General features: G+C 37.1%; 5 protein-coding genes across 9 annotated transcripts; 3 read left to right on the top strand and 2 right to left on the bottom strand.

The window, feature by feature from the left end:
* Window positions 1-58: 58 nt before the first annotated feature.
* LOC111780432 (reticulon-like protein B8) lies at window positions 59-3136 on the bottom strand. 2 transcript variants are annotated; one of them, XM_023660846.2, is made up of 6 exons: window positions 2867-3136; window positions 1676-1872; window positions 1401-1581; window positions 1172-1316; window positions 998-1067; window positions 59-438 (listed from the first exon to the last, which is right to left on the bottom strand). In XM_023660846.2, exons 2-6 carry the CDS (start codon window positions 1860-1862, stop codon window positions 269-271), a joined length of 753 nt encoding a protein of 250 aa, XP_023516614.2. In that variant the 5' UTR covers window positions 1863-1872; window positions 2867-3136; the 3' UTR covers window positions 59-268. The 2 variants fall into 2 exon arrangements, with proteins under 2 accessions (XP_023516614.2, XP_023516623.2); XM_023660855.2 differs by having other exon boundaries at window positions 2893-3133.
* A 2659-nt stretch (window positions 3137-5795) lies between these two features.
* Window positions 5796-7777, top strand: LOC111806197 (oxygen-evolving enhancer protein 2, chloroplastic). Its single transcript, XM_023691582.2, has 4 exons — window positions 5796-6154; window positions 6494-6726; window positions 7190-7240; window positions 7402-7777. The coding sequence occupies exons 1-4, from the start codon at window positions 5896-5898 to the stop codon at window positions 7660-7662; spliced, it is 804 nt and encodes a 267-aa protein (XP_023547350.1). The 5' UTR covers window positions 5796-5895; the 3' UTR covers window positions 7663-7777.
* A 448-nt stretch (window positions 7778-8225) lies between these two features.
* HVT1 (helicase in vascular tissue and tapetum) lies at window positions 8226-18713 on the top strand. 4 transcript variants are annotated; one of them, XM_087117141.1, is made up of 16 exons: window positions 8227-8543; window positions 9127-9217; window positions 9426-9711; window positions 9924-9998; window positions 10197-10241; window positions 11012-11102; window positions 11233-11291; window positions 11713-11874; window positions 12504-12556; window positions 13021-13054; window positions 13265-13354; window positions 13432-14433; window positions 15957-17063; window positions 17175-17360; window positions 17536-17998; window positions 18288-18713. In XM_087117141.1, the coding sequence occupies exons 1-15, from the start codon at window positions 8429-8431 to the stop codon at window positions 17740-17742; spliced, it is 3603 nt and encodes a 1200-aa protein (XP_086973267.1). In that variant the 5' UTR covers window positions 8227-8428; the 3' UTR covers window positions 17743-17998; window positions 18288-18713. The 4 variants fall into 4 exon arrangements, with proteins under 4 accessions (XP_023512707.2, XP_086973267.1, XP_023512682.2 ...); XM_023656939.2 differs by lacking the exon at window positions 18288-18713 and having other exon boundaries at window positions 8226-8543; window positions 17519-17677; XM_023656914.2 differs by having other exon boundaries at window positions 17175-17998.
* A 989-nt stretch (window positions 18714-19702) lies between these two features.
* Window positions 19703-24692, top strand: LOC111777383 (BTB/POZ domain and ankyrin repeat-containing protein NPR1). The gene is made up of 4 exons (XM_023656952.2): window positions 19703-20675; window positions 22162-22918; window positions 23935-24132; window positions 24231-24692. The coding sequence occupies exons 1-4, from the start codon at window positions 20154-20156 to the stop codon at window positions 24494-24496; spliced, it is 1743 nt and encodes a 580-aa protein (XP_023512720.2). The 5' UTR covers window positions 19703-20153; the 3' UTR covers window positions 24497-24692.
* LOC111777394 (phytoene synthase 2, chloroplastic-like) lies at window positions 24671-27150 on the bottom strand. Its single transcript, XM_087117151.1, has 5 exons — window positions 26619-27150; window positions 26315-26365; window positions 25769-25941; window positions 25356-25591; window positions 24671-25200 (listed from the first exon to the last, which is right to left on the bottom strand). The coding sequence occupies exons 1-5, from the start codon at window positions 26971-26973 to the stop codon at window positions 24840-24842; spliced, it is 1176 nt and encodes a 391-aa protein (XP_086973277.1). The 5' UTR covers window positions 26974-27150; the 3' UTR covers window positions 24671-24839.
* Window positions 27151-27198: the final 48 nt, after the last annotated feature.

Below are 27198 nucleotides of genomic sequence, written 5' to 3' on the forward strand. Positions count from 1 at the left end.
TTCCTTTTGGGCAAACGAAGCTTCAAACAGCATTCCATATGCTGAAGTTAAAAGGATATGAATGTGAAGCAATTCTAATATTTAAGCCAATGGCTGCAAAAATCAGTCAAAGATGGCTTCTGGTTCAGCTGAATGGCAAATACAAACTTCTTAGCCTACAACTACTTAGCTGAAAGGGATAATATTTTCCCATTCTTATGATACACAACCAACTCCTTACAACAACTAGAGATGGTTTAGGCATTTTGTTTGCTGAGTTCAAAATGATCTATTCGTACTTCTTTCCCTTGAACGATCCTTTAGGGATCTTGCTGAGCACACTGGAATCGAGCTTTTGATACTGACCGCGGAGTTGGTCGAGAACCTTGTATGCAAAGGTATCAACTTCATCTTCATATTTCTCGTACAGAATTGGAAGCGTATGGGCAGCAACGAAACCTGAACATATTTGAAACGTGCTAATAGTGAAAATGGATGATTTTATATTTTCCCTATGGTTGGTCATCAAAAAGTTTTTATCCTCTACTAGTTCAAGCCCAAGCCCACTGCTAACAAATATTGTCCTCTTTGGGATTTTCCTTTCGGGGAGAGGAACAAAGCATGCTTTATAAGAGTATGGTGTGGAAACCTCCCCCTAGCAAACACGTTTTAAAAACTTCGAGGGGAAGCCCGAAAGGAAAAGTCCAAAGAAAACAATATCTGGTAGCAGCGGGTTTGGGTTTATAAAAAATAACAAGTCCCTCCATCAAAAAAGCAAGAAAACTCGAACACTTTAATTGGTTAAGCTTCTTTTCTAATTCATGAGCTTTGAACAATTTACGCTCGTCTCAACTAATTTAACAACGTAACAACAGTTTCATCCTACAACGTTAAGTGTTCGAATCAAGAGGCCTAGGATTTCATATGGTTCATCTAAAAGTGTAAATAATATAGACATGGCTCATCAAAGAAATTAAACATGTAAATGTTTAGAAATGCAGAATCTGTAAGCACTTACCAATATACAAGACAGTAATGAAATTGCACCAGCTACTGATCACAGCACCAGCCCACAAGCTTACTACGGCCTGCAAATATCTTCACATTAATAAAAGAAGCCATCTTCCACAAAATCTAAACAGGTTTCCTAAGCACTTATAATCAAAGAAACAACTACAATATATCATCATACCACAAGGAAGTGTTTGAAATTTCCTTCACAAGCAATATCTTGGAGAACACCCAGACCTCGGTTAACCTCAGCACCAAACGAGACAGCAATATTGACAAACAGTTCCTCAGGAAGAACAACTCGAGGAACTTTCGATGTCGATGATCTGCGAAAGCACCAAATATGTTAAACCAGAAAACCCATCAAAATCAACGTAAAACAAAGGCATAGATATCTATTTTTCAATCACCTGCTCATATATCCTGAGGCACTTGTCCATATGAACTGAGCCAACATACCAAGAACCAAAGCAAAGCAAAGCAGAGTCAAGAAGTGGTAATTAAGCCATTCAAACAACACCCATATAATAGTTGCACCAGTCAAGACACTAGCTGAGATTTTCTTGTTCCTCCATAGCAGCACATCAGCAGCTACAAATCAAAACGAAATAACATGATTTATGACATGAAGAGGAAGATTATAGAGGATGAAAAAGATACTAAGAATAGTTAAACAAGGAAATACATTTTCCACCCCCAAGAATATGGTAAACGGGCTTTTGGCGTCCGAATATCCGCTTCATCTGACCAGTCACTGAACTCGATTTACTATCTTCCCCGAAAAACGATACTGATTTTGCCTTTTGGCCATGTTCAGCAAAAACTTCAGAGATATTACTAAGAATCTCCTCAGCAGTTATCCTCTCAGACATGGTTCTTGTGCTTCAGAAAAGAAATAACAAGAAAAAGGGAGCCACAGTTCAGGACTAGGCTGTTCACCAAGAAGATAGTTATATAACAACATAAAAACTACAGTAATCATATGGGTAAAGAAGCAAGTCTATGTATAAGCTCCAGGATCAACTTTTAGGAGGATGTTTAGGCTAAAGATCCAACTTCTTGTAATGATTTTCCTTAGTTACATTCCATGTCATGTCGTTTTCGATTTGCTTTCTCTGACTTTGAATCTTGTTTATAGAAGGAACCCAAGTGAAAGACAACATAAAAGAACAACCATCTCCTACAATTAAGATCTCTAAATAGCAACTTTGATAGGAGACCTTTCGATAACAATCATACAACTTTAAAAAACGTTGAGGGAAAGTCTAGAGAGGACAATATCTACTAGCGGTGGGCGTGGGCCGTTATAGTTACGAACTCAGCCCCCAATGGGAGAAAACTATTGCAGTTAATTTCTCTAGTCCAAGCTAATCATCAAACTAAAGCTTAGTAAAAGTTTTTGAATTCTGATGAATCAACAACAGACATTCAAAAGCACTAACAATCTTTTATAAAACGAAACAGCTGATCAAAACTGACCAAGAAGCATAAGGAAACCAAAAGGCCAAATGGTCATAAAATAGGAAGGAACACAAACTTTTACCAAAACTTTCAACTCAAAAGCAAAAGTGATCCAACGTTTCAACCCAGATACAAGCAAAAACAAGAGAAAAACCTCAGAAAGCATTATAAACTCCAGATTCAACCAGAAATTCAGCCTCAGTTATACAAGATAGAGATTGTAAAGAGAAAAATGAAGCAGATGCAAGGGATGAGTAGGTCGTCTAGTAAGATTAGAGCAGAAGTAAGGGAGCAAAACTCCAAAAACCCAGAAAATCAAGCAGAACTAGCAGCATTCAACCCCATTCAAGCATAATAAAACACATAATCCGCTGAAAGAGAAACGCAAAACAAGCAGAAGATCGAAAAAACAAACCCAAAATAGAACTCCAGAGAACAAACCAGGCGCAGGGGATTAATGGGTCTTCGAGGAATAGATTGGAGAAGAAGAAACCGAACAGACAAACGAAAATGGGTTCTCAAAATTTCCGTTCAGAACTGCAGAAAAACGGGATAAAGAAAGGAAGAGCTCATGGGATTCTAAAATATCACAGAGAAATGGCGTGATGAAGCTGACATACTGAAATTATAAAGGGTCCACCACCTAACCCAGATGCAAAATTCCCTCTTTTTTTTTTTCTTGTTTGTTTCTGTTCATCAAGTGGGTCGAATTGAATTTTTTCCCTTTTTCACTTTCTTTTCAACTTTCTCAGTTGTTGCATTTTAACGGACGCCAAACGCGAATCCCTTTTGGGTAGCTGTGGTTTTTATTGTAAAGTAATGAGCTCACCTCCTAACTTCAAGGCCCGTGTTCTTGAGAATTTTGAACGATCCGTCTCTTTTCCATATGATTCAGTAGCCAATGGCGTGGTTCTAGTGTCACAACTTTTAAACTTTGATACAAAAAGTCTAAATTAGGGTTCTTTATCTAAGAAGTTTCAAAACAATGGATCATATCGTTTTCAATCCTATACTTTTTCCTTTTACTTTCTTTTTTAATTAACCTATTTTATATTTTATTTAATTTTATAGAAATAAGTGTTACGTTTTTTAAATAAAGTATAAAAGTGTATACAAGTAGGTCCGGTTTTCAAATCTTCTTCTGCCCGTTTACTTTTTAGCTAAAAGTTAATCTGATATGAAAATTATAGTGAAACTATAAAACAAGCACGACTTTTTAAAATTAAAAACAAGATTATTCTCAAACAGGTCCCGAGTCATTTTTGGTAGATAATTTAGAGTTTGTTTTATACTTTCGTTCCTGGCTATATATACATTCGATTCCTTGCTATATATATTATCAACAGTTGATTTTGACTGTGTTTAAAATAGTCAACATTTTTATATTTGTATTATATCTAATTTTAAATTTTAAATTTTAATATGGAAAGCAAATATAGTATTTTATATTATAAATTCATTTTATTTTATAAAATAATAACTATAGTGATTTTATGACAAAAAAAATTTCATAAATTAATTAATAATGGTTTATTACAATTACTATTAATTTTATGGTTCAATTTTTTAATTTGTTACCCACACATATTTAAAAATATAAAACATATTTAAATTAATTTTATTATTTTCAAAGTGTCCATTATTATTTTTAACCAATTTAAACACCATTATTGTGGTTAAAATTATTTATGATTATTATAAATAATTGAATTATTTATTAGAGTTAGAATTTAATATGGGAAGGGGAGAAGGTATGAAAATTGATAATTACTAATTATTTCTATTTTATCGTTCTCCATTTAAAAATTAAAAATATAATTATTTCCTATTGAATAAAACACCTACTTTGTTCAACTATATAAATAATAATAATAATCACAAAATAATTAAATAATAATAATAATAATTAAAAAAAGAACTTTATCCAACCATGTAGATAAGATTTTTTATATTATTTGTAACACGTGTTTCAATTTCATTGGGCAGCTAATTTTTTTTTTTTTTTTTTTTTGTTCTTTTTTAAATGTTTTTTTTTTTCAAATCATAATTTCTGAAATTTTTTCCTGTATTAAATGGAGAAAAAAAAATGTCATATATAATAAGAGATTTAAGTTAAAAATAAAATTTAAATTAAATATTATTAGATATCATTTGCTTGACCTCGTGGTTGTGGGCTTTTTTGTCTTTTCCATGATGAATAATAATATTAGGATGACAATTTTTTTTTCCCAAATATATGCTTTTCTTTTAATTATTCTCAAAAGCATATAAACTTTTTTTAATACACGTGTGAATCACGTGAACAGACAATACATAATTATTAATTTTTTTTTTAGCTCTCTTAGACTTAACTTTTTTATTTTAAACTAAAGTATTATATTTAAACATGATTTGTGTTGTAAATATAAATCTAATTGTTATTTAATTTGAGCATCTGTTAAGTGCATAATGTCTTTAACGAGTTAAAAATATGCGAAGACGATTGACATATTTGTATCATACTCAATAAAATAACTTATCAACTCGAGCATAGCTTCGGGATAAATCATCAATAGTCATTTTAAAACACGAGTTGGGTTTGTATAGTTATACAGTAAATTTGTCTTAAAAGTCACTAATCATACCCGAATTACGTAGACGCTAAAAACAAAACATTTATTTACCCAATATAATATGACTAATAGATAATATAACGTTCTTTAAAATGATCACGAATGAAAAAGTAATCCGGATACAAAAATTCGCGAGCTCAAACCATTTTAACGAGTAAATTATTGAATAAGGTGTCACAGTCTCAAACATAAATCTTTTAATTTTTATTTGTTATAAAAAGAAGAAAATAATGATTCAATTTATTTATCTCTTAGACAATAAATGAGGTAAAACTATCAATCTAGTTATGGACATGGATGTCCATTTACCCCGTGGGATCGGACCATGTAAGGACCCACCTCTTATTTAAAAGAGAAATGCGAGATTTCTCATTAATAGCTAAGAGGTCGGAGCTACAATATTTTTTAAATGTGAAATTATATTGAATTCGAGTGTTTGGGAATGCGTTCCATAATATATTATTAAATTTGTTAAGATGTTATAATAAAAATTATATTAAATAATTATTTGAAATAAATATTTTTTTTCAAAATAATATATATATATGTTAAATGATTGGTATATTTGAGGACAAAACAATGGGAGAAGGGCAGAGTGTGAGACATTGCTGACTGTGCAGCAAAATGTACAGGTGGCACCAATCAGAACCTGAAAAGCCTTATCCAAAAATCGATAATCTGATCCCTTCCTCGTGTTCTTCATCTTCCCCAATCCATTTTCCTCCACACACACACACACACACAAGAACTTCACCATAACACCAACAACACAAAAATCCACCTTACATTCTACACTCTCTTCCATTCCCATTCTCACTTGCACCCTCCAACAATGGCTTCCACCTCTTGTTTCCTTCACCACCACGCTCTCAACGCCGCCGCCAGATCCTCTTCTTCCCCTCGCCAGGTGGCGCCAATCAAGCCTGCGCAGCTACTCGTCTGCCGTGCCCAAAAGCAGCAGCAGCAGCAGCAGCCCACTCTGGAGGAGGATGGCGGTGCTATGTCTCGCCGCTTGGCTCTCACTGTCCTCATCGGTGCTGCCGCTCTTGGCTCTAAGGTTTCTCCCGCTGATGCTGCCTATGGAGAAGCTGGTACTTTAAATCGTCCGCTTCAGAATTTTAACAAATTTACAGTTATCATCTCATTCTCTGCTGCAATGACCATGAAACCCTAGAAATTGAACAGACCTAAGCATTTTCCCTAGTAAACTGTGTGATGCGCTTTAGGGATTTTGATTAGAATTTGTCGTGGATGCTTTGAATCTTGCAAGAGATCCCCGTTGAGAAAGGGATTTAGTGATCTGTTCTTGATTTCTGTAGTTTGGTATGCTACTGCAAATTCAAATAATGTGCATTGAATTAATGGCACTGAAGTTTGAGCAACTCTTTTTGATGATCTTTCGATTGTTTTCATGAAATTAAAAATTGCAGCCAATGTGTTTGGAAAGCCAAAGAGCAACACAGACTACTTGCCATACAATGGAGATGGGTTCAAGCTTTCAGTTCCTGCCAAGTGGAATCCAAGCAAAGAAAGGGAATTCCCAGGCCAAGTACTTAGATATGAAGACAACTTTGATGCCAACAGCAATCTGAGTGTCATTATCAATCCAACTGACAAGAAATCCATTAAAGACTTTGGCTCCCCTGAAGAATTCCTTTCTCAGGTAACACTCTCCTCTGCATTTAAACTTACTTCAGATTCCACGTCGAAACGTCTCCTTAGTAAACATGTTCTAAAACCATGAGGTTGACGTCCATATTTAACGGGCTAAAATGGACAATATCTACTAGTGGTGGACTTGGGCTGTTACAAATGGTATTAAAACCAAACATCGGGCATTGTGCCAGTGAGAACGTTGGCCCTCAAAAATGGTGGATTGTGAGATCCCTCGTCAGTTGGAGGGGGGAACGAAATATTCCTTATAAGGGTGTGGAAACCTCTCCCTAATAGACACGTCTTAAAATCGTGAGACTGATGGAGATACGTAACGGTCAAAAGCAGATGATATCTACTAGCAGTAGACTTGAGCGGTTACCTCTTCGAACCAAATACATTAACTTGATCAACTGGAATGTTGTTGAATCGTTACAAGATTCAATTGATGAGCTTTAACTTGGCCTTTGCAGGTTGACTATTTGCTGGGGAAACAAGCCTACTTTGGAAAGACTGCTTCTGAGGTAATTTGACAACAAAATAAATGATGCATTCTCATTGCCACTGATACAAACTCAACAAATACCCATTTTAGACTATGAATTCAATATCTCTGAACATCTCAAACACTTACCACTAAGGCCACCCTCGACCCGAGTTGACGAGTTAAAATGTAATTGATCAGGGTGGATTCGACCCGGATGCGGTGGCAACGGCGAACGTATTGGAGAGCTCGGAGTTGGAAGTAGGAGGAAAACCATATTACTTCTTGTCAGTGTTGACAAGAACAGCTGATGGAGATGAGGGAGGGAAGCACCAGCTGATCACAGCAGCTGTGAAGGATGGAAAGCTTTACATCTGCAAGGCACAAGCAGGAGACAAGAGGTGGTTTAAAGGAGCAAGGAAGTTTGTGGAGGGTGCAGCCGCTTCCTTCAGCGTTGCTTAATTCAGAGAGAAACAATGTTGTTGATTAGTAATGTGAGAAGAGTGGTGCTTGATGATGTATATTGTGGAGAACATTACCTTAACCAATGAAAGGGATTCTCAATGCATTGTGTTTACGCTTGGATGAATACGTTTACGCATTTGTTCGATGAAGCGTTTGAAATTGAACGAGCAAATGAAAGTTGGATTTACATTTGATCTCATCGAAACCGTCCCATCTGTCTTTTAAGAAGTGGATTATGTATTAAACATATGTAGACTTTAAGTTTGAGCGTTGTTTAGTCCATAAACCTTAAAAAATATATAATAAGTCTCAAACGATATATTTTATATCTACTAAATTATTGTGTTTTTTTTTCGCGTCTAATAAATCTAATGAGATTTTAAATTTTTTAAAAATTAGTTAATTTATAAGAAATTAAATTAAAATTTGTGTTTAGGAGAGTTTTAAAATTTTAAAATAATTCAAATATATTATATATTATTTTTCACTTCCGAAATGTTTGGGCCTGCAACCCGGTACGGTGATCAGTTCAGCAGTGGCCCATTTCAGACAGAGAGGAACAGAGAGGGGGAGAGAGAGCGAAGAAAGGTATACGTCGATGAAAGCCGAGGGAAAAGCAAGCGCCGTACATAGTTTAGGGCACTGCCTAATTGTTTCAAATGCTGTTTCTGTCTCCTGTATCTTCTCCCTTTTAGGTTTCTAGCTGAAGAAAAAAGCTCCTGAAACCAGTTGGGGGAAGGAAGACGCTACAGATACAAAAGCTATGGCGAAGAAGAAGCAGAAGAAGGGGGAGCAAAAGCCGAAACCAAAGGCATTTGCAGACGCGGACAGTGAAATTACTCAGGCACTCGAGCGGTTTTGCTTGTCCAATGATGAAGGTAAATTGGAAACCATGACCCAGATTATGAAATGAAAATAAGATGGAGTTTATCCAATTGTTTTTCTGCCATCTTCCAATGGAATGGAGAAATGGTTATTTGCTTTAATGGGTCTTGTGCTTTTCGGCTATGGGTGATTGCTTCTTCTTTCATGTGTTTCGGTTTTTTGCTTTTAAAAAGTTATGTGGGATTTTCAAGGCAGGGACTGTTTGCTTCTCATGACTTATCTTATTAATTCTTCGATAGTAACGGGATTGGTTCTGTTTTCACTTCGAAATGTTTTTGCCGATATTTCACAATGGCAGAACAATAATCTATGCCTTGGTAGGTAGGAACCTGAGATTTTCTGCCTGTTCATCTGTGAAATTGTAATTGATGTTATAGGTAACATGACAAGGATGGTTGTTGGAGATTCCTGCTTGCTTGATTGGAACTAAAGCACTTTCTCTATAGCCTATCATTCTCGCATGTCTTCAATCTCATAATTCTTTGTTTTATGTTACGTCGTATTTTTCTTCCACGTACTAATTTTGGGGTCTGTCATTATCTGCTTAATTAGCTAGCTTTTGAATGTTTCATGCAGTTTTCACTTTTGAAGCTGATCTTTCTAAGCGTGAACGTGCTCTCGTGCATGAAGAATGCAGGAAAATGGGTTTGACATCAAAGAGTTATGGGTAAGTTTCAATTAGCAATGTCTTCCCTGAGTTTAGAAGGCTTATTGTCATGTGTAGCCATGTATGTAGATATTCTTGGAATGAAAATTTTCTCCTAAGCTTGGGAGGCATTTGGTAACTTTCATGTTCGTGGAATGAAAATTTTCTGTGCATCTACAATTTCTCGGGCCTTTGCTTAGGATTCTCATTTGCTCAAATTCTTTTGTAGACGTGGAGATCAACGGCGTGTTTCTATATATAAATCCAAACCGCAAAAGGACACCATGAAATTTTCTGAAAAAACCAAAAGTGTTTTGGACGATTTATTTAGTTCATACCCACCCGATGATGGAGAGTTGGGCAAGGAAACAATTGGGAAATCCAAGAAAAAGGCCCATAAACCAAGTCGAAAGAAAGATGATATTTTCTGGAGGCCATCAATGAACAAGGAAGAGATAATGAAGAAAGTGGAATCATATACTACTAGAGTGAAGAGTGTTGCAAATCTGAAAAAGGTTTCTTCGAGTACATGAACAAAAGTGATGAAGTTTACTGGTTTATGCTGTACCTTCATCTCTCTCTCTTTTAGTTTTTCTTATATAGGAAATGCGTTGTCATTTCATATGTTAATGCAGTAACTTAATCGTCCTCCCTCCCCAAGTTTGTATGTTTATCATTTTAACACCATAATAGCTGAAGCGAACTGTTGGTACTTTTCTTCTTGTAGATATCAGGAGATAGATCCAAGCTTCCAATTGCATCCTTTCAAGATGTCATTACTTCAACAGTTGAATCGCACCAGGTTGCTTTTAATTTACATTTATTCTACATGGTATTCGAATTTATGAATCATTTTGAGACTGCCAAAAGGACTCTATTGTTGTTATGCATTTTTTAGCTAGTTCTTTGGAAGTTAGTGATGGTCGGTCTTCTAACTTCCTCATCTCAACTGATGCATCAATTTCTATTCCAATAACTGTCTGATCATTGCTTTATGCAGGTCGTTCTCATATCTGGCGAAACTGGGTGTGGAAAGACAACGCAGGTTACTCAATCTTCTCTTTAATGATTTCTAGTTTTCCATTTATTTATTTATTTTCTCTGAATACATCATTGCTTGCCTGATGCTCTGTTTTGGATGCAATGACTTTTGTTCTAATAGATATATTCACCCGTCTTTCCTGTATATAAGTTGCATGATGTTTGATTTTTTATGTCCTTGATAACCCACCTTTTGGAAAAGAATTAGCAATTTTTATTGATGAAAGAAAGAGATGTAAACTTCGAATGAGATATCCACCTCCTACTCTATGATCATTGCCGTCTTCGTGAATCACCTTATGGATTTTCTTTTTGTACTCTTTTGTGTTTCAAAGCCAGTCTCGTTGGAAAAAAAAAAAAAAAAAAACTTAATCGTCCTAGGGTGGGTATTAATTTATTCTTTAGCAAAACCCAGTCTTCCGAAAATTAGCAGCTGGCTCATATATATGCTGCTTATTTTGCTTTGCATTTTGAATGTGGATAGCGAGAGGAAAAATATGACGCCCATCACAATTTTGTTTTTCTTTAACGAAATGACCTCCAGAAAGCTTGATGATCTTCCAGCACCACTTAAGAGACCCTTTTTTTTTTTTTTTTTTTTTTTTTTTGTGTGTGTGTGTGTGTGTGTGTGTGTGTGTGTGTGTGTGTGTGTACAACGTTAGAATGAAAAGGGTACCTATTTTACAAATTATTTCAAAATAAGAATTGTAAAATTGCTTGGGATTTAGTTATTTTTGTTGCGTGCTATATAATTCTTTTGATAATATGGTGTAGGTTCCTCAGTTTCTTTTGGATTATATGTGGGGTAAGGGAGAGGCATGTAAGATAATCTGTACTCAACCTCGACGAATATCTGCGACATCAGGTTTGCGCCATTTATTACCTTTCTGGATATCTCTTTTCTTTCTATAATTAGCTTTTTAAACTTAGTTTATTATATTAACCATTCTTATTTCCATTTTCTTTGAATTTATTGTTTTCTTCTTCTGTTTTAGTTTCTGAGCGAATCTCCTATGAAAGGGGAGAAAATGTTGGAAGTGATGTTGGATACAAGGTATTCTTTCTGCTGGTAGTTTACATAAAAAGATATCTCATTAGCTATCTAGTATAGAGTTTTATTCTCCTTTGGAGTTTCAATGTGGGCCTCATTATCTTGAAGGAACTGATGTTGGGAAGATGTTCATGATGGAAATAGGATAGGACCTTATCATTTCAAATGTTTTGTTCTTGGTGCTTGTATGATCTAAATGCATGGATGTACCTGTTGTTCGGGGTTCAGCTGGATTGAAATCATGTTTTTTTTCCTTCTTATTCTGTAGCTTATATTGAGAATTTATGCAACAGCAGATACTCCTTATTAGCAAGGGGCACTTTTGGAATTCTCCTCTTAAATATATGTGGATTTATATAACATCTTGCTTAATATAGCTTTCATAGACATTATATTAACTGACGTTTTCTTTTTATAATGGAAGATACGGTTGGAAAGTAAAGGTGGCAGGCACTCATCAATTGTACTCTGCACAAATGGTATTCTGTTAAGGGTGCTGATTTCTGAAGGGTTGGGAAAATTAACTACGGAAGCTTCAGAAAAAAGTAGGAAAAATGTTGTGTCTGACTTAACTCACATTATTGTGGTATGTTTTCTATGTCTCGCTTCTGGATTTTATCATTTTCTTTTGGCATTGCGTGTGGTTTTGTTGCTCTGGGTTGGTAGGGTATACCGCCGGAAAATTTGGTGCATCCATAGCCTAATGTACTTTTGGAGTCTGGAGAGAGGTTTTTTCCCAACCAACTTTCATTACAAGATTATTATTATTTTGATAAGAAACAAAAGATTTCATGAAGGGAAGGAAGTGCAACCTAGGGGAGGGCCAGGGAAGAGAGAGCTCTGTGCCAACAGAAACAACTGAAAACAACTTAGAGGAAAGAGCTACTGTTGGTGCAAGAAGTATTGCAATAACAGTTCAATTGCAAATTAGAGGCGGCATGCCATACAAATCACAAAGAAAAATAATAGCTTCCATGGCTACACATACCCTAAATTTATCATAAATTCCTCATCACAGGAAAAAAAAAAAAAAAAAAAAAAAAGGAAAAAAAAGAAAAGAAAAAAAGAGACTTGCTAGAACAAATTTTCTTTTATCTTGAGGCGGATACAAACAGACTTCCTCCAGTATTGTCTTCAATATTAATTAATCTTGCAGTATTACATGTTCCTCGCAAGTTTTGTTGTTTTCCTTCATTCTTATTTCTACGTTTATAGGATGAAGTTCATGAAAGGGATCGCTACTCTGATTTCATTCTAGCAATTTTGAGGTATACTTCACTTTCATTGGTTATCTCATTTATGTGCTATTTATTACACGTCTCTTTTTCCACATTGAAAACAAAACTGCTGTCAGTTATCCTGCATATTGTCCCACGAGTTTACAAACATAAATGCACCAATTCTTATGTCACATAAATCTTTTGATAAGAAACTCCATCGAGAAGCTAAACTGAATTTTAAAGTAGTCGTAGATTTCTTCAATACTTGGATACATTTAATTATTGAAACTTCTCATGTGTTACATTAAATGCAAAATCATCAATTGAGTTTCTCTCAGACATGCTATGTTTCCTTGATTAATAATTTAGATTCCTTTGAGTGAGAGTTCCTTGATGGATTGCGTATGTTAATCTTAAGTTTGTGTTCTTTCACCTTAGTTCTCCATTTTGAGCTGGCTTATTTATTAAAATTTTTGGATATTTTCCGTCAATTCTCTTTCACTTGTTTGCAGAGACTTGCTTCCTACATATCCTCATCTACGGCTGGTTAGTTCTATTTTCTTGGTTTTTACTTGAGATATTTTTGTGTTCTTCAACTATTCATACCATTCAAATTATTCATACTTCTATTAATGAGATAGATATTTGAATAGAAACAATACTTGTAATTGTAGAAAACAAGAAAAATAGAAGATTTAGGGTAGCTCGTTATTTGATTATGACTGAGATGTGTGGTTTTGTTTTATATCCTGACAGATACTAATGAGTGCTACTATTGATGCTGAACGGTTTTCAAAATATTTTGGTGGCTGTCCAATCATCAGTGTTCCTGGATTCACGTTTCCTGTAAACCTCCCACTTAAATCTTGTAGTTTTGTGTCTTCATGTAATTTAGGCCAATATTCTAACATTTAAATATTCAGGTAAAAAATTTCTACCTTGAGGATGTACTATCTATAGTGAAATCTTCGGAAGAGAACCACCTTGATGATAGTACGGTGGGTGCTTCAGATGAAGAAACTGAGCTAACAGAAGAAGACAAGCTTTCTTTGGACGAAGCAATTCACTTGGCTTGGTTGAATGATGAATTTGATCCCCTTCTAGAATTGGTTGCTTCTGAGGGATCCTCTCAAATTTTTAATTATCAGCATTCTGTGACGGGCTTATCACCTCTAATGGTGCTTGCTGGAAAGGGTAGAGTTTCCGATGTTTGCATGCTGCTATCTTTTGGTGCGATGTGTGAATTACAGGCCAAGGATGGCATGACTGCGTTGGAAATGGCTGAGCGAGGAGAACATAAAGAAACTGCTGAAGCAATCAGAAAACATTTGGAAAGTTCCATGTCCAACTCCAAGGAAGAACAACGATTGATTGGTAAATATCTTGCAAGAAATTCTAATTCTGTTGATGTTGCTCTTATAGACCTGCTGTTAGGGAAAATATGTCTTGATTCGAAAGAAGGAGCTATTCTTGTTTTCCTTCCTGGATGGGATGATATCAGCAAGACTCGGGAAAGACTTTCAATCAACCCTATCTTCAAGGATGTATCAAAATTTTTAATAATATCTCTTCATTCAATGGTTCCTTCTAAAGAGCAAAAGAAGGTTTTCAAACGACCACCTCCCGGTTGCCGCAAAATTATTCTGTCCACTAATATTGCTGAAACAGCCATTACCATTGATGATGTGGTTTATGTTATAGACAGTGGATGGATGAAAGAAAAAAGTTATGATCCTTACAGTAATGTTTCTACTTTTCAATCATCTTGGATATCAAAGGCTAGTGCCAAGCAGCGTGAGGGACGAGCAGGTCGCTGCCAGCCTGGGATATGCTATCATCTCTATTCAAAATTTCGTGCATCTTCTCTTCCTGATTTTCAAGTTCCTGAAATTAAGAGAATGCCAATAGAGGAACTTTGTTTGCAGGTGCGTTTTTTGCCTAGTTCTTTATTATCACGTGTAATATTTACTGAGATCACATAACCATTCTCTCTAAAAACATAATTGCACTTTAAACTGTTTATTGGTGTGCTATCCTGATGTATGATTGTACCAAAGCTGAATGTGACTGAGTAGTGGTGAAAAGAGTGGAGGTGGGAATGGTGACGAAACCAAGGAAAAAGTATTATGAAAACAGTGGATTATGTAGCAAGCTATCATTTTCCTTTGGAATTGTGTTTTAGATGGAAGATAAAAGAAGCAATACTGTATGTCATTAGTCTCCATCAACGCCATTCTGGCTAAATGGTTGTGGCATTTATTCATGGAGTATGGCACGAAGTTATTACGAGTAATCATGGTTCACACCCTTTTGAGCGAGTGGTTGTCAATTGTGCTAAATGGCCCGGTAAAAACCTTAGGGAAGTTACTGCCTCTGATCTTCCCTCTTTTTCTCCTTGTGTTAGATGTTTTGTGGAGGACGAGTCTAGTGTTTACTTTTGCGGGTTTGTTGGGTGGGTGATAAACCTCTTTGTGAGCTGTTCTCGTGATTATATCATATATCGAGTGAGAAATGCATTTTGTGGCTTCTATCTTACCTTCCTTTGATCCCTCCTCGTCATTATCTTTGGTTTTCATTGATCTCCTTGCGTGAGAGAGAGGTGATAGCTGTCGTGGGTCTTCTTTCTGTTCTTTGGAGTAAGTTTATGATTTGTGGGAGAAGAAACTTTAGGTTTTGGACCCCTAATGTTTCAAGGATTTCTTCGTGTACTTCCTTCTTTTCATTTGTTTTTCTTCCCTTCGCACCTAACAACCTTTGCTTTCTCCTCACTCTAAAAGGTTAAAATCTCTAGAATGGTAAAACAAAAAATTTTAACGACATTCCTCCTTGGTGTTGTTCCTGCAGTGGTTTGTGCTTTGTGTAGGAGTCAGGAAGAGGATCTCCATCACTTATTATAGGGTTTTTCAGTTTTCTCAATCTATCAATCTGTGGGCACGGTGTCTGCAGTCATTTGGGCATTGTTTGACTTCGAATTATGATTGTTATGTTATGGTGAAGGAGAAGGGCAAAGTTTTGTGGCATGCTAGCTTCTTTGCCATTTTTGTTGGGTACTTGGCTCGAGTATTATAGTAGGATTTTTAGGGAAATAGAGAGGCCGTGTAGTGAGATTTGGGAGGTGTCAAAGTTTCATTGTGGGCTTCGGTCACTCAACCTTTCTGTAATTATGATATTAGTTTGATCTTGTTGGACTCGAATCTATTTCAGTGACTAGTTCTAACGTTCCCTTTTGTTGGGCTTGTTTTTTGTATGCCATTGTTTCCTTTCATTTTCTCGTTGAAAGCACATGAAATTTCAGTTTCTTACAAAAAAAAAAAAAAAAAAAAAAAAGAGAGAAAAAAAAAGAAAAAAAAAAGAAGAAATATTAAGAATCTCTTGTTTATTATTGTTAAAGGTATTCCTAATTGTAGGATCGTTGTTTAATTGTTTTTGTTCTGTAATTATTTTGCAGGTGAAATTGCTTGATCCAAATTGTAGGATAGAGGATTTCTTGCAGAAGACTTTGGACCCTCCAGTTTTTGATACTATCCGTAATGCAATATTAGTCCTTCAGGATATTGGGGCTTTGTCACACGATGAGAAACTGACTGAGCTTGGGGAGAAATTAGGCTCTTTGCCTGTTCATCCAGTAACAAGCAAGATGCTTATTTTCGCTATATTGATGAACTGCCTCGAGCCTGCTCTAACTCTGGCATGTGCTTCTGACTACAAGGACCCTTTCACTCTTCCCATGTTACCAAGCGAAAGAAAAAAGGCTGCTGCGGCTAAAGCAGAGCTTGCTTCTTTGTATGGTGGGCATAGTGATCAACTGGCTGTGGTAGCTGCATTTGATTGCTGGAAGAATGCCAAAAGAAGGGGTCAAGAGGCCCGCTTCTGTTCTAAATACCATATCTCTCCGAGCACTATGTCTATGCTTTTTGGCATGCGGAGACAACTCGAAATGGAACTAGTTCAAAATGGTTTTATACCTGAGGATATTTCAACTTGCAGCTTGAATGCTCGTGACCCTGGCATACTCCACGCTGTCCTTGTGGCTGGTTTATATCCAATGGTGGGAAGATTACTTCCACCTCAGAAAAAGGGAAAACGAGCTGTTGTAGAAACTGGTTCGGGGGGTAGAGTTCTTTTGCACCGACAGTCCCTTAACTTTGAACTGTCACACAAGCTAACAGATTATTGCCCTCTAATTGTTTATGATGAGATAACCCGTGGGGATGGTGGTACACATATAAGAAACTGTACTGTTGTCGGGCCTCTCCCATTATTAATGGTTGCAAAGGAGATTGCTGTTGCCCCTGCAAAGGAGAATGATAATGGTAAAGGTGATATTGTCAATGACACTGACGGCAATGATGAAGCTGGTGTAGTTGAAACTGTTGAAGATAAAATGGATATAGAAAATAGATCAAATGAACAACCAGAAGAGATGATTATGTCCTCCCCTGATAACTCAGTAACTGTGGTTGTTGACCGTTGGTTATACTTTTGGTCAAAGGCACTTGATATTGCTCAGTTATACTGCTTGAGAGAGCGATTATCTGCAGCCATCTTATTCAAAGTAAGTGGTTATAGGCCTCTTATTCTTGGTTTCGAGGAGTTGCTTAATTTTACTCGTACACTCTTGCTTGCCTTTTCTGCATGATTGTAATGACTTTTTACTGTGTTTCAGGTAAAGCATCCAAACAAAATTCTTCCTCCTGTTCTTGGGGCCTCCATGCATGCCTTAGCTTGCATTCTATCTTATGATGGGTTAACTGGTATATCATTAGAATCAGTAGAAATGTTGACGTCGATGGTAGATGCGACTGAGATTAGCAATTTTGTACCTGGGAGGTCCAATGAAACACACAAGAAAGTAAGTTCGTTTCATAGATCACTTTCAAATTATAATGATTTTACTGTTCCGGAATCAAGTGGAACATCAAATTTAAACCATCCGTTCAGTCAGAATTTTTTACCACCGCCTGATTTTAGAGCAGCAAACCCAAGTGACCCATCAAGCCCTAATTTTAGGGCTTTCCCTAATTCAGTCTATGCAAGGTCAACACTGCAGCCACATAGAGAGCAGGAGCATCCCCAGCCGGCCAAACCCTTTCAAGACCAAAATGCTACCCAGCAGCAGCATGCTCCAGAGCACAAAACACGTAAACAGAGAAAGTCCCGCAGGGAGCGCAAGGCAGCTCAACAACAGAAACATCCCCAACTGCAGAAGCCTCCATCAGGAGAACCCAGTTTAAATGGGTATGGATTAAGCACGTATGGACCATATGGACTCCGGGGCATTTCTTTAAAGCGACCACGTGGTAATGGGGCGGGATAACGTCTAATAAATAAGTAAACAGGTAATCTTCAGGTGACTGAAATCAGTGGATGTATTGTAATAGCTTCAGATGGGCATGCTGTGGTGGATGTGGCTTCTCTGTAGTCTGTCCAATGATTAGTGGAAACTGTGAATCTCAGTTACGACCTGAGGTAAAGCAATTAAGCCACAAGGTACTCCAGTTATTTGTTTCTTACACCCTTAGTTTCTTTCACATGTTTTTGTTTTGGTGGGGGTGGGGTTAATGATCTTGATCATTTGCAACATTTACTTAGTAGTCATATGCACCAGGGTTCACGAGACTAATTTTGAAATGGTTAAAATCACTTATTTGATACGTTTCTGAACTTGCAAAATCACTCCCAAATATGCCTTCAAACAAGAACAACACTATGTTTTTACTAGTACTCTTGTGAGCCATCGTCTTACCTGTTTCGATCTTTCCCGTTTGCCCTTAAACAGATGTCTAGACTCCGTTAAGAGAAAGGAACTCTGCCGAAGTTACCTCTGCGGGTTTTGCTGATGAAACGAGCAACGACCAAATCCATCCATTATAGCTTGCTTTCAGGCACAGTTGTAAGTATTGTAAATGATCAGGCTTCGTTTTCGCAGCCTCTCCGAGCATTCCATGCAATACGCGGGTTCGTTTAGGTGTATTCTTCTGGGTTTTAGCACATTAATGATAGAACAGATGTGTTAAGCATATGATATTATGAGTAGTGAGAGGATATGCTTCCTTGATTACACCCCTTTCATTTGTCTTTGTTTACAAATACACCCATTTACTGTTCTTCTGTTCTCTCTCTCTCTCTCTCTCTCTCTGCCATTCTAAAATCTGGGATGTTGAAAATGATAGTATTTCTAATGATGGGTTGAGTTTCTTATTGATTTTTTTTCGTTTCTTATTTTATACTACTTAAATACGAGCTGTTATTTTTAATTAAGTATGAATCGCTACTATAAATTTGATTGAAAAGTATAAATGTTAAATCTCGGGAATTCTATATCTTTCAAAACAAGACTTGATTTTTGCTTTCTAAAGCAGGCTGACAATTAGATCCCATTTTTGCTCGATAATTAGATGCTATTTTTGCTTTATAAAGCAGACCGACAATTAGATCCAACGTCCATTTCGATTTGGAAATTCCTTTTTCAGTAGCGTTGAACTTAAAAAAACTGTCTAAATTCTTTTAAAATAAATGAATTTGACTAATAAAGCCAAAATTAATATACATTCATGAAAATTAAAAACTATTATTTTAAAACTTTGTTCAATATTTTTCATTTAAATAATTAATACCAAAAATTAAGAGAGAGAAAACGATGGTTTGGTCGGTCTATCCCAAACATTCAAAATAAATTAAAATAGGCTTGAAAATAATAATAATATTATATATATATGTATAGGGACAATATCGTCATTTTAAATCGCACGCGTGCAAGTTGAGATTGAAGAATCATACCCATGCAGCCGCCATCACATTATCAAGGACACAATAATTACACCGTTAAATAATCATTAAATAATCCAATAATTTTTATTTCATTAAAGATAAAAAAAATACAAAATTCAGCTTTTACCTATATTTTGATGGATTTATTTATTTCCATAAAATTTTATTTTAATTTCATCAAATAATCTTTCTAATTTTTTTTAATTTATATACTAATTAAAAAATAATATAAAAAATCTTTAATTTTAATTTGAATAACTCTATCAAAACATTTTTTTTTAAAAAAAAAAAATATAACTCACTTGTAACTTTCGATAAAAAAAAAAAAATCACTTTTTTAAAAAAGAAAACTTTTTAATTATTAAATTTGTACTATAGCCCTGCTTTACAGTACACTAAAGATATATGATATTACTTTTATTGAAAATTTATGAGAGGATACCAGTTGCAACATAACCAGAAATTTATGCAACTTGATAAATCTAGGTCAATTCTGTCGTCTTCTTCAATCCTCAGATCATCATCTCTTCTTGTTTTGTTCTTCGCTTAATCTTTTGTGATGTTTTGTGGTCGATTAATTTTTGGGTTTGAAATCCTTTTTGTTAGTCCATGGATGAACGCCTGAACGGAGCGTTTTCAGTAAGATTTCGATTCCATTTCTGACTATTGAGTCTTGATTATCTGTGTTTGTTTGATTATTGACGACGTAATTTCCATCCATGGGTTCGATCAAGAAATAGTTAAGAAATTTCCCTATTAGGTTCAATTAGTTCTTGTTCCAAATCTGTGTTCTGAGCATCGTGATTTTGTTCAATCTTTGTTACTTTTGAGCTTCTTTCTTCAGTTATCTTAGTGGAAACGCATATTTTAAGCCATGGACGATCCTTCATCGTCTTCTTATGTGTCAAATGGGTCCAGTTATAACAACGTTGCTGCAACATTCAGCAATGACCCTTCTGCGAACTCTGACCATTTGTGCCTTAACAAGCTAAGCGCAAGCCTCGAGAAGCTAGTGGATGATTCTGACTATGACTATACCGATGCAGTGGTTGTTGTTGAGGGCATTGAAGTTGGTGTTCATCGCTGTATATTGGCGGCTCGGAGTCTGTTTTTTCATGAGCTTTTTAAGCAGGAAATGGATAGCTCCACAAAAGATGGAAAGCCAAAATATTGTATGTCTCAATTGATACCTTTCAGTAAGGTTGGAATTGAAGCTTTCAAGGTTATCTTGAATTACTTGTACACGGGAAAGCTAAAGCCATTGCCACCAGAAGTGTCAACGTGTGTGGATGAGTCCTGTGCCCATCATGCTTGTGGCCCTGCTATTAATTTTACTCTACAATTGTTGTATGCTTCTGCCACTTTCAAGACAAAAGAGATGGTATTGCTTGTTCAGGTACGAGAACATTTCTCAAATTCTTCATATTTCTTATCCATATGGTTTTGTTGGTCAGTCTCTTTGATGGAAAGCTTACTGTTTTATTCGTTGGGTTTTCATAGTTCATGTTATCACTTCGTTATTTGAGCCCAATACTGTAGTTTCTTTCGCAGATTTTTATGGGGAAACCACTAAAAAGAAATGAAATGCAGTATAGAATTAGATTGGTAACATTAAAAGGATGGCACTCGGACTATCTAGAATAATTAGGTAAAAAGCAGCTCGAGAAGATTCTTTATTAGATAGTCTGGGTGTCATGTAGTTGGTGAAGAACTAGTCTATCATTCAAAGATAAAACACATTAGGTGGTGATACCATTTTACTCGCGGATTAGTGGAAGAAGGTGATGTGTGTTTGGGGAAGATAAATGGTGCAAAGAATCCAACAAACATGTAGACAAAATGTGTTGATGTTGGAAATTTGAGGGTGTGCAAAACCTTAATTGATATGGTGCAGTGAAGATGCTGATGGTCGTTTGATAATGAAATTCTTGGTTGACTAATTAGTCTCCAAGTGGGAGAATTGTTAGGGTAAAAAAAATGTTAGAAATCACGACTCTCCATAATGGTATGATATTGGATATTGTCCACTTTGAGCATAAGCTCTCATAGTTTTACTTTAAGTTTCCCCAAAAGGCCTCATTCAATGAAGATGTATACCTTACTTATAAACCCATGATCAACCCCTTTAATTAGTTGATGTGGGACTCCATCTCCAACAATCCTCCCCTCGAACAAAGTACACCACAGAGTCTCCCCTGAGCCCTACAGAGCCCATAAACTGCCTCTCCTTAATCGAGGCTCGACTCCTTCTCTGGAGCCATCGAATAAAGTATACCCTTTGTTCAATACTTGAGTCACTTTTGGCTACACCTTCGAGGCTCACGACTTCTTTATTTGACATTTGAGGATTCTATTGACATGACTAAGTTAAGGGCACGACTCTGATACCATGTTAGAAATTATGACTCTTCACAATAGTATGATATTGTCCACTTTGAGAATAAGCTCTCATGGTTTACTTTTGGTTTCCCCAAAAGGCCTCATTCCAATAAATATGTATTCCTTACTTATAAACTCATGATCAACCCCTTAATTAGCCGACGTGAGACTCCTCTCCCAACATTTATAGCATAGATGAAGTTTTTGCTACTTTTAAGAAAGAGATCATTAGCTTAGCTGTTTGGCCTGTGGTAGCTATGTGCTTATTGATTAATGGATTACTGATGGATTAGATGAGCATGAGGTAGTTTAATCTAATAGATAGCTTAATCTGCATACTATACTGATTCTGCAAAAGGGTCAGTTCACTATGTCAACTGCTTATCCTGCATTAGCATAACAAAATCAAGTCATAGGGTGCTTCATTTTAGTTTAGGTTCTTTCTCTTCAACCTGATCGTGAGTGAATACACAATCTAACTCGGTATCGACTAAATTGTGCAGCGTCGGCTCCTAAGTTTTGTTGAGAAGGCATCTGTGGAAGATGTGATGACTATACTGATTGCTGGATACCATTGTCATCTGGACCAGCTACTCTCCCCTTGCATCCAACGAGTCGCGAGGTCGAACCTTGAGGCTATATCTATCGAAAAAGAGCTTCCAAATGAAGTTGCAAGTGAGATTAAGTCACTGCGTATGAAATCTCAGGTAGAGACTGAACCAAATATTGTAGAAGAGGTGGACCTAAACCGTGAGACGAAAATCAGAAGGCTCCACAAAGCATTGGATGCTGATGATATTGAACTACTGAAACTTCTTTTAAATGAATCTTCTGATATTACATTGTATGATGCTTACGCCCTTCACTATGCAGCTGCCTATTGTGATCCTAGAGTGATTAAAGAGGTTCTTAATCTAGGCTTGGCAGATCTCAATCTTAAGAATCCTAGGGGACAAACAGTTCTTCATGTTGCTGCAAGGCGTAAGGATCCTAAAATCATTGTGGCCCTTCTGGATAAGGGAACCTCTGCTTTAGAACGTACAGCTGATGGACAAACTGCGGTTACAATCTGTCGGAGGCTGACTAGGCCTAAGGATTATAATGAGATAACTGATAAGGGACAGGAGTCTAATAAAGATCGGTTGTGCATTGATGTGTTGGAGAGAGAGATGTGTAGGAGTTCAGTTTCTGGTGGCATGGAAATGGAAACTCAGATTCCCACGGCTGATATGCATATTCTAGATTATCTTGAAAATAGAGGTGACATTCTCTCTCTCTCTCTCTCTCTCTCTATATATATATATATATATTCACACATCGGTAATGATAATAAGATAGCTATATGTAACAGCACTGCTAGTAGATATTGTCTTCTTTGGGCTTTTACTTTTGGGGTTTCCTTTAAAATTTTAAAATGTGTCTGGTAGGGACGTTTGGTAGGGAGAGGTTTTCACACCCTTATAATAAACGTTTTGTTCTCCTCTCCAACCGTGTGGGATCTCACAATTCACCCCCCTTTGAGGCCCAGCATCTTCGCTGGCACACTGCTTGGTGTCTGGCACTGATACCATTTGTAACGGCCCAAGCCACGTCTAGTAGATATTGTTCTCTTTGGGCTTTCCCTTCCAGGCTTCTCCTCAAGGTTTTTAAAACGTGTCTAGTAGGGAGAGGTTTCCACACTCTTATAAGCAATGCTTCCTTCTCCTCTCCAACCGTGTGAGATCTCACAATCCACCCCCCTTGGGGGACCAGCGTCCTTGCTGGCACATTACCCGGTATCTGGCTCTGACACCATTTGTAACAGCCCAAGCCCACTTCTAGCAGATATTGTTCACTTTGAGCTTTCTCTTTCGGGCTTTCCCTCAAGGTTTTAAAACGTGTCTGGTAGAGAGAGGTTTCCACACCCTTATTAGCAATATTTCGTTCTCCTCTTCAACCGTGTGGGACCCCACAATCCACCTCCCTTTGGGGCCCAATGTCATCGCTTGCATACCATTCGGGTCTGACTCTGATACCATTTGTAACAACCCAAGCCCACCTCTAGCAGATATTGTTCACTTTGGGCTTTCTCTTTCGAGCTTTCCCTCAAGGTTTTAAAACGAGTCTAGTAGGGAGAGATTTTTACACCTTTTTAAACAACACTATGTTCTCTTCTCCATCTGTGTTGGATACTATATGTCACAAAATCTAGCTCCTCAAAGTTTGAACTTATTCTAACAAAATTAAATCTAAGCACTATCAAATCAAGAACCCAACATTTGTTTCCTTTGTTTCAGTGACCATTGCTCGTTATGTTTTCCCTGCCGAGGCCAAGCTCGCAATGGATATTGCGGATGCCAATTTAACAATAGCATATAAGGGCCTTGTATCGTCCAAGGGGTCATCTGGCAACTTGCTGAAGCTTGACTCGAATGAAACACCATCTATGCGAACCAAAAGACTCCAATCAAGAATGAAAGCTCTAATGAAAACAGGTACTTTTCAGAACACTATCTATTAATTACTTTCTACTTTTCATCCAATTGAGTGTAAGATGAGCTCATCACTCATGTAACATCACACCTGATCACAGTGAATACGGGTCGACGCTTTTTCCCTCATTGCTCGGAAGTTCTCGACAACTTTTTAGCCGATGACATGCCCGACCTTCTGTTCCTTGAAAAGGGAACTCCAGAGGAGCAGCGGAAGAAGAAGGCTCGGTTCATGGAACTTAAAGATGAGGTTCAAAAGGCATTATCCAAGGACTTAGCGGAGAACAACCGATCAAGCGTTTCATCGTCCTACTCGTCCTCTTCCTCGCCAAAACCGAGCGCAAAGCAGAAGAGTAGGAGAAAATAAAGTGAGACCTGTGCTGTAGAGTTTGAATGTACAAATATTCTTGATTTTCTTAACATATCCTTTCTGTTTTCGGGCTGTAAAATAGTACCAACTTTTTAGCTCACGTTAATATTAAAACATTAAACTTCGACCAAAAAGTCAAGTTCGTATTCCATCCTATTGGAACGAAATCAATGAAATTAAAGAATTACCTTTTCGTTCCATTATTAATAATTCTAAGCTTTTCCTTTGTGAAGTCAATTTGCTTCGAAGTCATCTAACATCTAAAATTTACAACGAGCGAATCGTGACACGTGTTGAATAATCACAAGGAAAAAAAAAAGAAAAAAAAAAAACTATGATGTTACCACATCTTTGAAATTTGAGGGGCCACCACAGCTTTTCCAAAGGCTATGGGAAGTGATAGCAATTTCTTTGCTTTGCCTACATATGCCCTTTTGGTGAAGTTGTCATAGTCATTTGCTTCAATGGAATCTAATATTTGCTTATAAAGCATTAAGGACGCCCACACTGGCCATCTACTGGCTCCATTCAGCTCTCCAATGCCCTTCTCAGCCTCATCAAAGAACATTCTTGCTCTTTTTATCTGTCCTTTCATGAAACTCCGCCACTTTTCGGTCACTTTCCCTCGGAATATGTCATCGTCGCATAGCCCAGCTTGTGCCAACTCGTCTTGTGGGAGATACACTCTTCCCCTCCTAGCACTGTTGAAACAAAGCGTGACACAACTCCTCAAAGATACGAACAAACAAGAACATATTGCTAAGTTTCGAAAAGTTCGAAAACATTTCCTTGTGGCGTTGTAGTTTGTAAATGTTAAAAGTAACTTTAGTTGCTAAGATTGTGGAAGAAAGCTTACTCTTCTCCAACGTCTCTTAGAATGTTAGTGAGTTGATTGGCGAGTCCGAGAGCCAATGCTGCATTGTAGACGCTCTCAACTGAAGCTTTCGACTCGGGTGCCAATCCCATGACAGGAACACTCATGAGCCCCACAGTCCCAGCAACATAATAGCAGTAAAGGTAAAGCTCGTCGAAGTTCTCGTATCTCGATTTTCGCAAGTCCAACCTCATTCCTTCGATCATGTCCTTGAAGGGCTGTCGAAACACAACGTATAATTGCAAGCCAAGAGAATTGAAACATACGTGAGCCATGTTTACTCGAAGATGAGAGTAGTTAAATCATCGTTGCTCGTTTTAAATCATTGGGATCTGATTATTTGTTAACCATGACAGCCCAGAGTTCTCATATCACAAAGGAAGGAGTGAGTTTACCTGAATGTCAACAGGGTATTTTGAGACTGTATCAGAAAGAGCAGCATCATACATATCATACGCTCGACCCTCAAACAGATCGGTTAGTCGTTTCTCCCATCGCTCGAGAGCCTTAGGTGTGATGTGTGAAGCATTCGGTCCATCCACGAGCTCGTCGGTCCTTCTGCACCACACTGCATTACAAATAGTTACACTCTTGAATGTTCAAAACTGAGATAACATCAAAATGAAAATTCTGAACTGCTGTGGCAACAAAATTCAGCTAAGAAGTTAAATGTTTTCTTAAGAACGATGAAACTATGGTAGAAAACGGTAAGAAAACAAACACAATTTCGAAAAACAAAAAATCAAACAGTTATCAAACGACCAATATACAATTTTTAAAGTTCGAGAACTTATGAAACAAAACCTGAATCATCAACAAAAACAACCAGAAAAGCATGGCTACCACCACATGGAGCAATACAGCCAACTTGTTCTATAGAAATGGACAAAGTTTGCAGTAGACAAAAAGATAAGATGCTGGAGGAAGAGGATGACTGATACCGTAAATCGCCCACACCGCTCTTCGTCGCTCCGGTGTCATAAGCTGTGTCCCTAAGAACAGCAAGAAAGAGGCACAATCAAACAATCATTTGCAGGTTGAGAAACAGAGTTGATAAATATGAAGAGTTGAGATACAATAAAACTATGCCTCTTTTTATCACAATCTGGATCAACCAAGGGACAGATATCATTCCACCATTATCACTATCAGATCCATTGTTATGGCAGCCAAACAATTCATATCCCAACAGTGAAAAATGGCAAGACAAAAATGAAGCAGTAGAGCAAAGAGGGTAAAGTTTACCCAGATAAAATGTTTTGGCATACTCAGCACAGACCTCACCACAGCGAGAATATGCTTCATCCAAGAGATTCCCATCACTAATACCCTCATTTTGTATGGTTTTATCCCAATCCAAAGCTGTTTCTCCATCCCTCTTGGGCAGCTCCCTCACAAGAGCTGCTTGTTTCAGAACAACTTCATACACCCTTTCTTCAGAGGATCTTGAAGGGTTGGCTACAGCAGCAGAGGATGCCAAAACCCCACAAGAAAACAGACTCAATCTCTTACACCCATTCGACCTGCTGCTGCTGCTGCTGCTGCTGCTGCTAATTCTTGGCATGGGGCTCAGCAGGGAGTTAGCATTGACACCAGACATCTTCTCTTCACAGCCACCCACAAAAACCCCCTCAAATTTTCTTCTCCTCCTCCTCTTGCAGCTTTTCTGTAAGCCTTTTATCTGAGAGATTCAAAGAGAGAGAGAGAGAGAGATAGAGCAAAAAGGGTAAATGGGTGACTACCAATCTTTTATCCATAATGAATTTAAAGTCGTCTATGGTGGGATTTCAAGAAGCAGTTCTTCCCTTGAATAATCCCAAGGATC

Source organism: Cucurbita pepo, chromosome 1 (assembly GCF_057944985.1).
Source record: "Cucurbita pepo subsp. pepo isolate OVF chromosome 1, ASM5794498v1, whole genome shotgun sequence".
Classification (NCBI taxonomy): domain Eukaryota; kingdom Viridiplantae; phylum Streptophyta; class Magnoliopsida; order Cucurbitales; family Cucurbitaceae; genus Cucurbita; species Cucurbita pepo.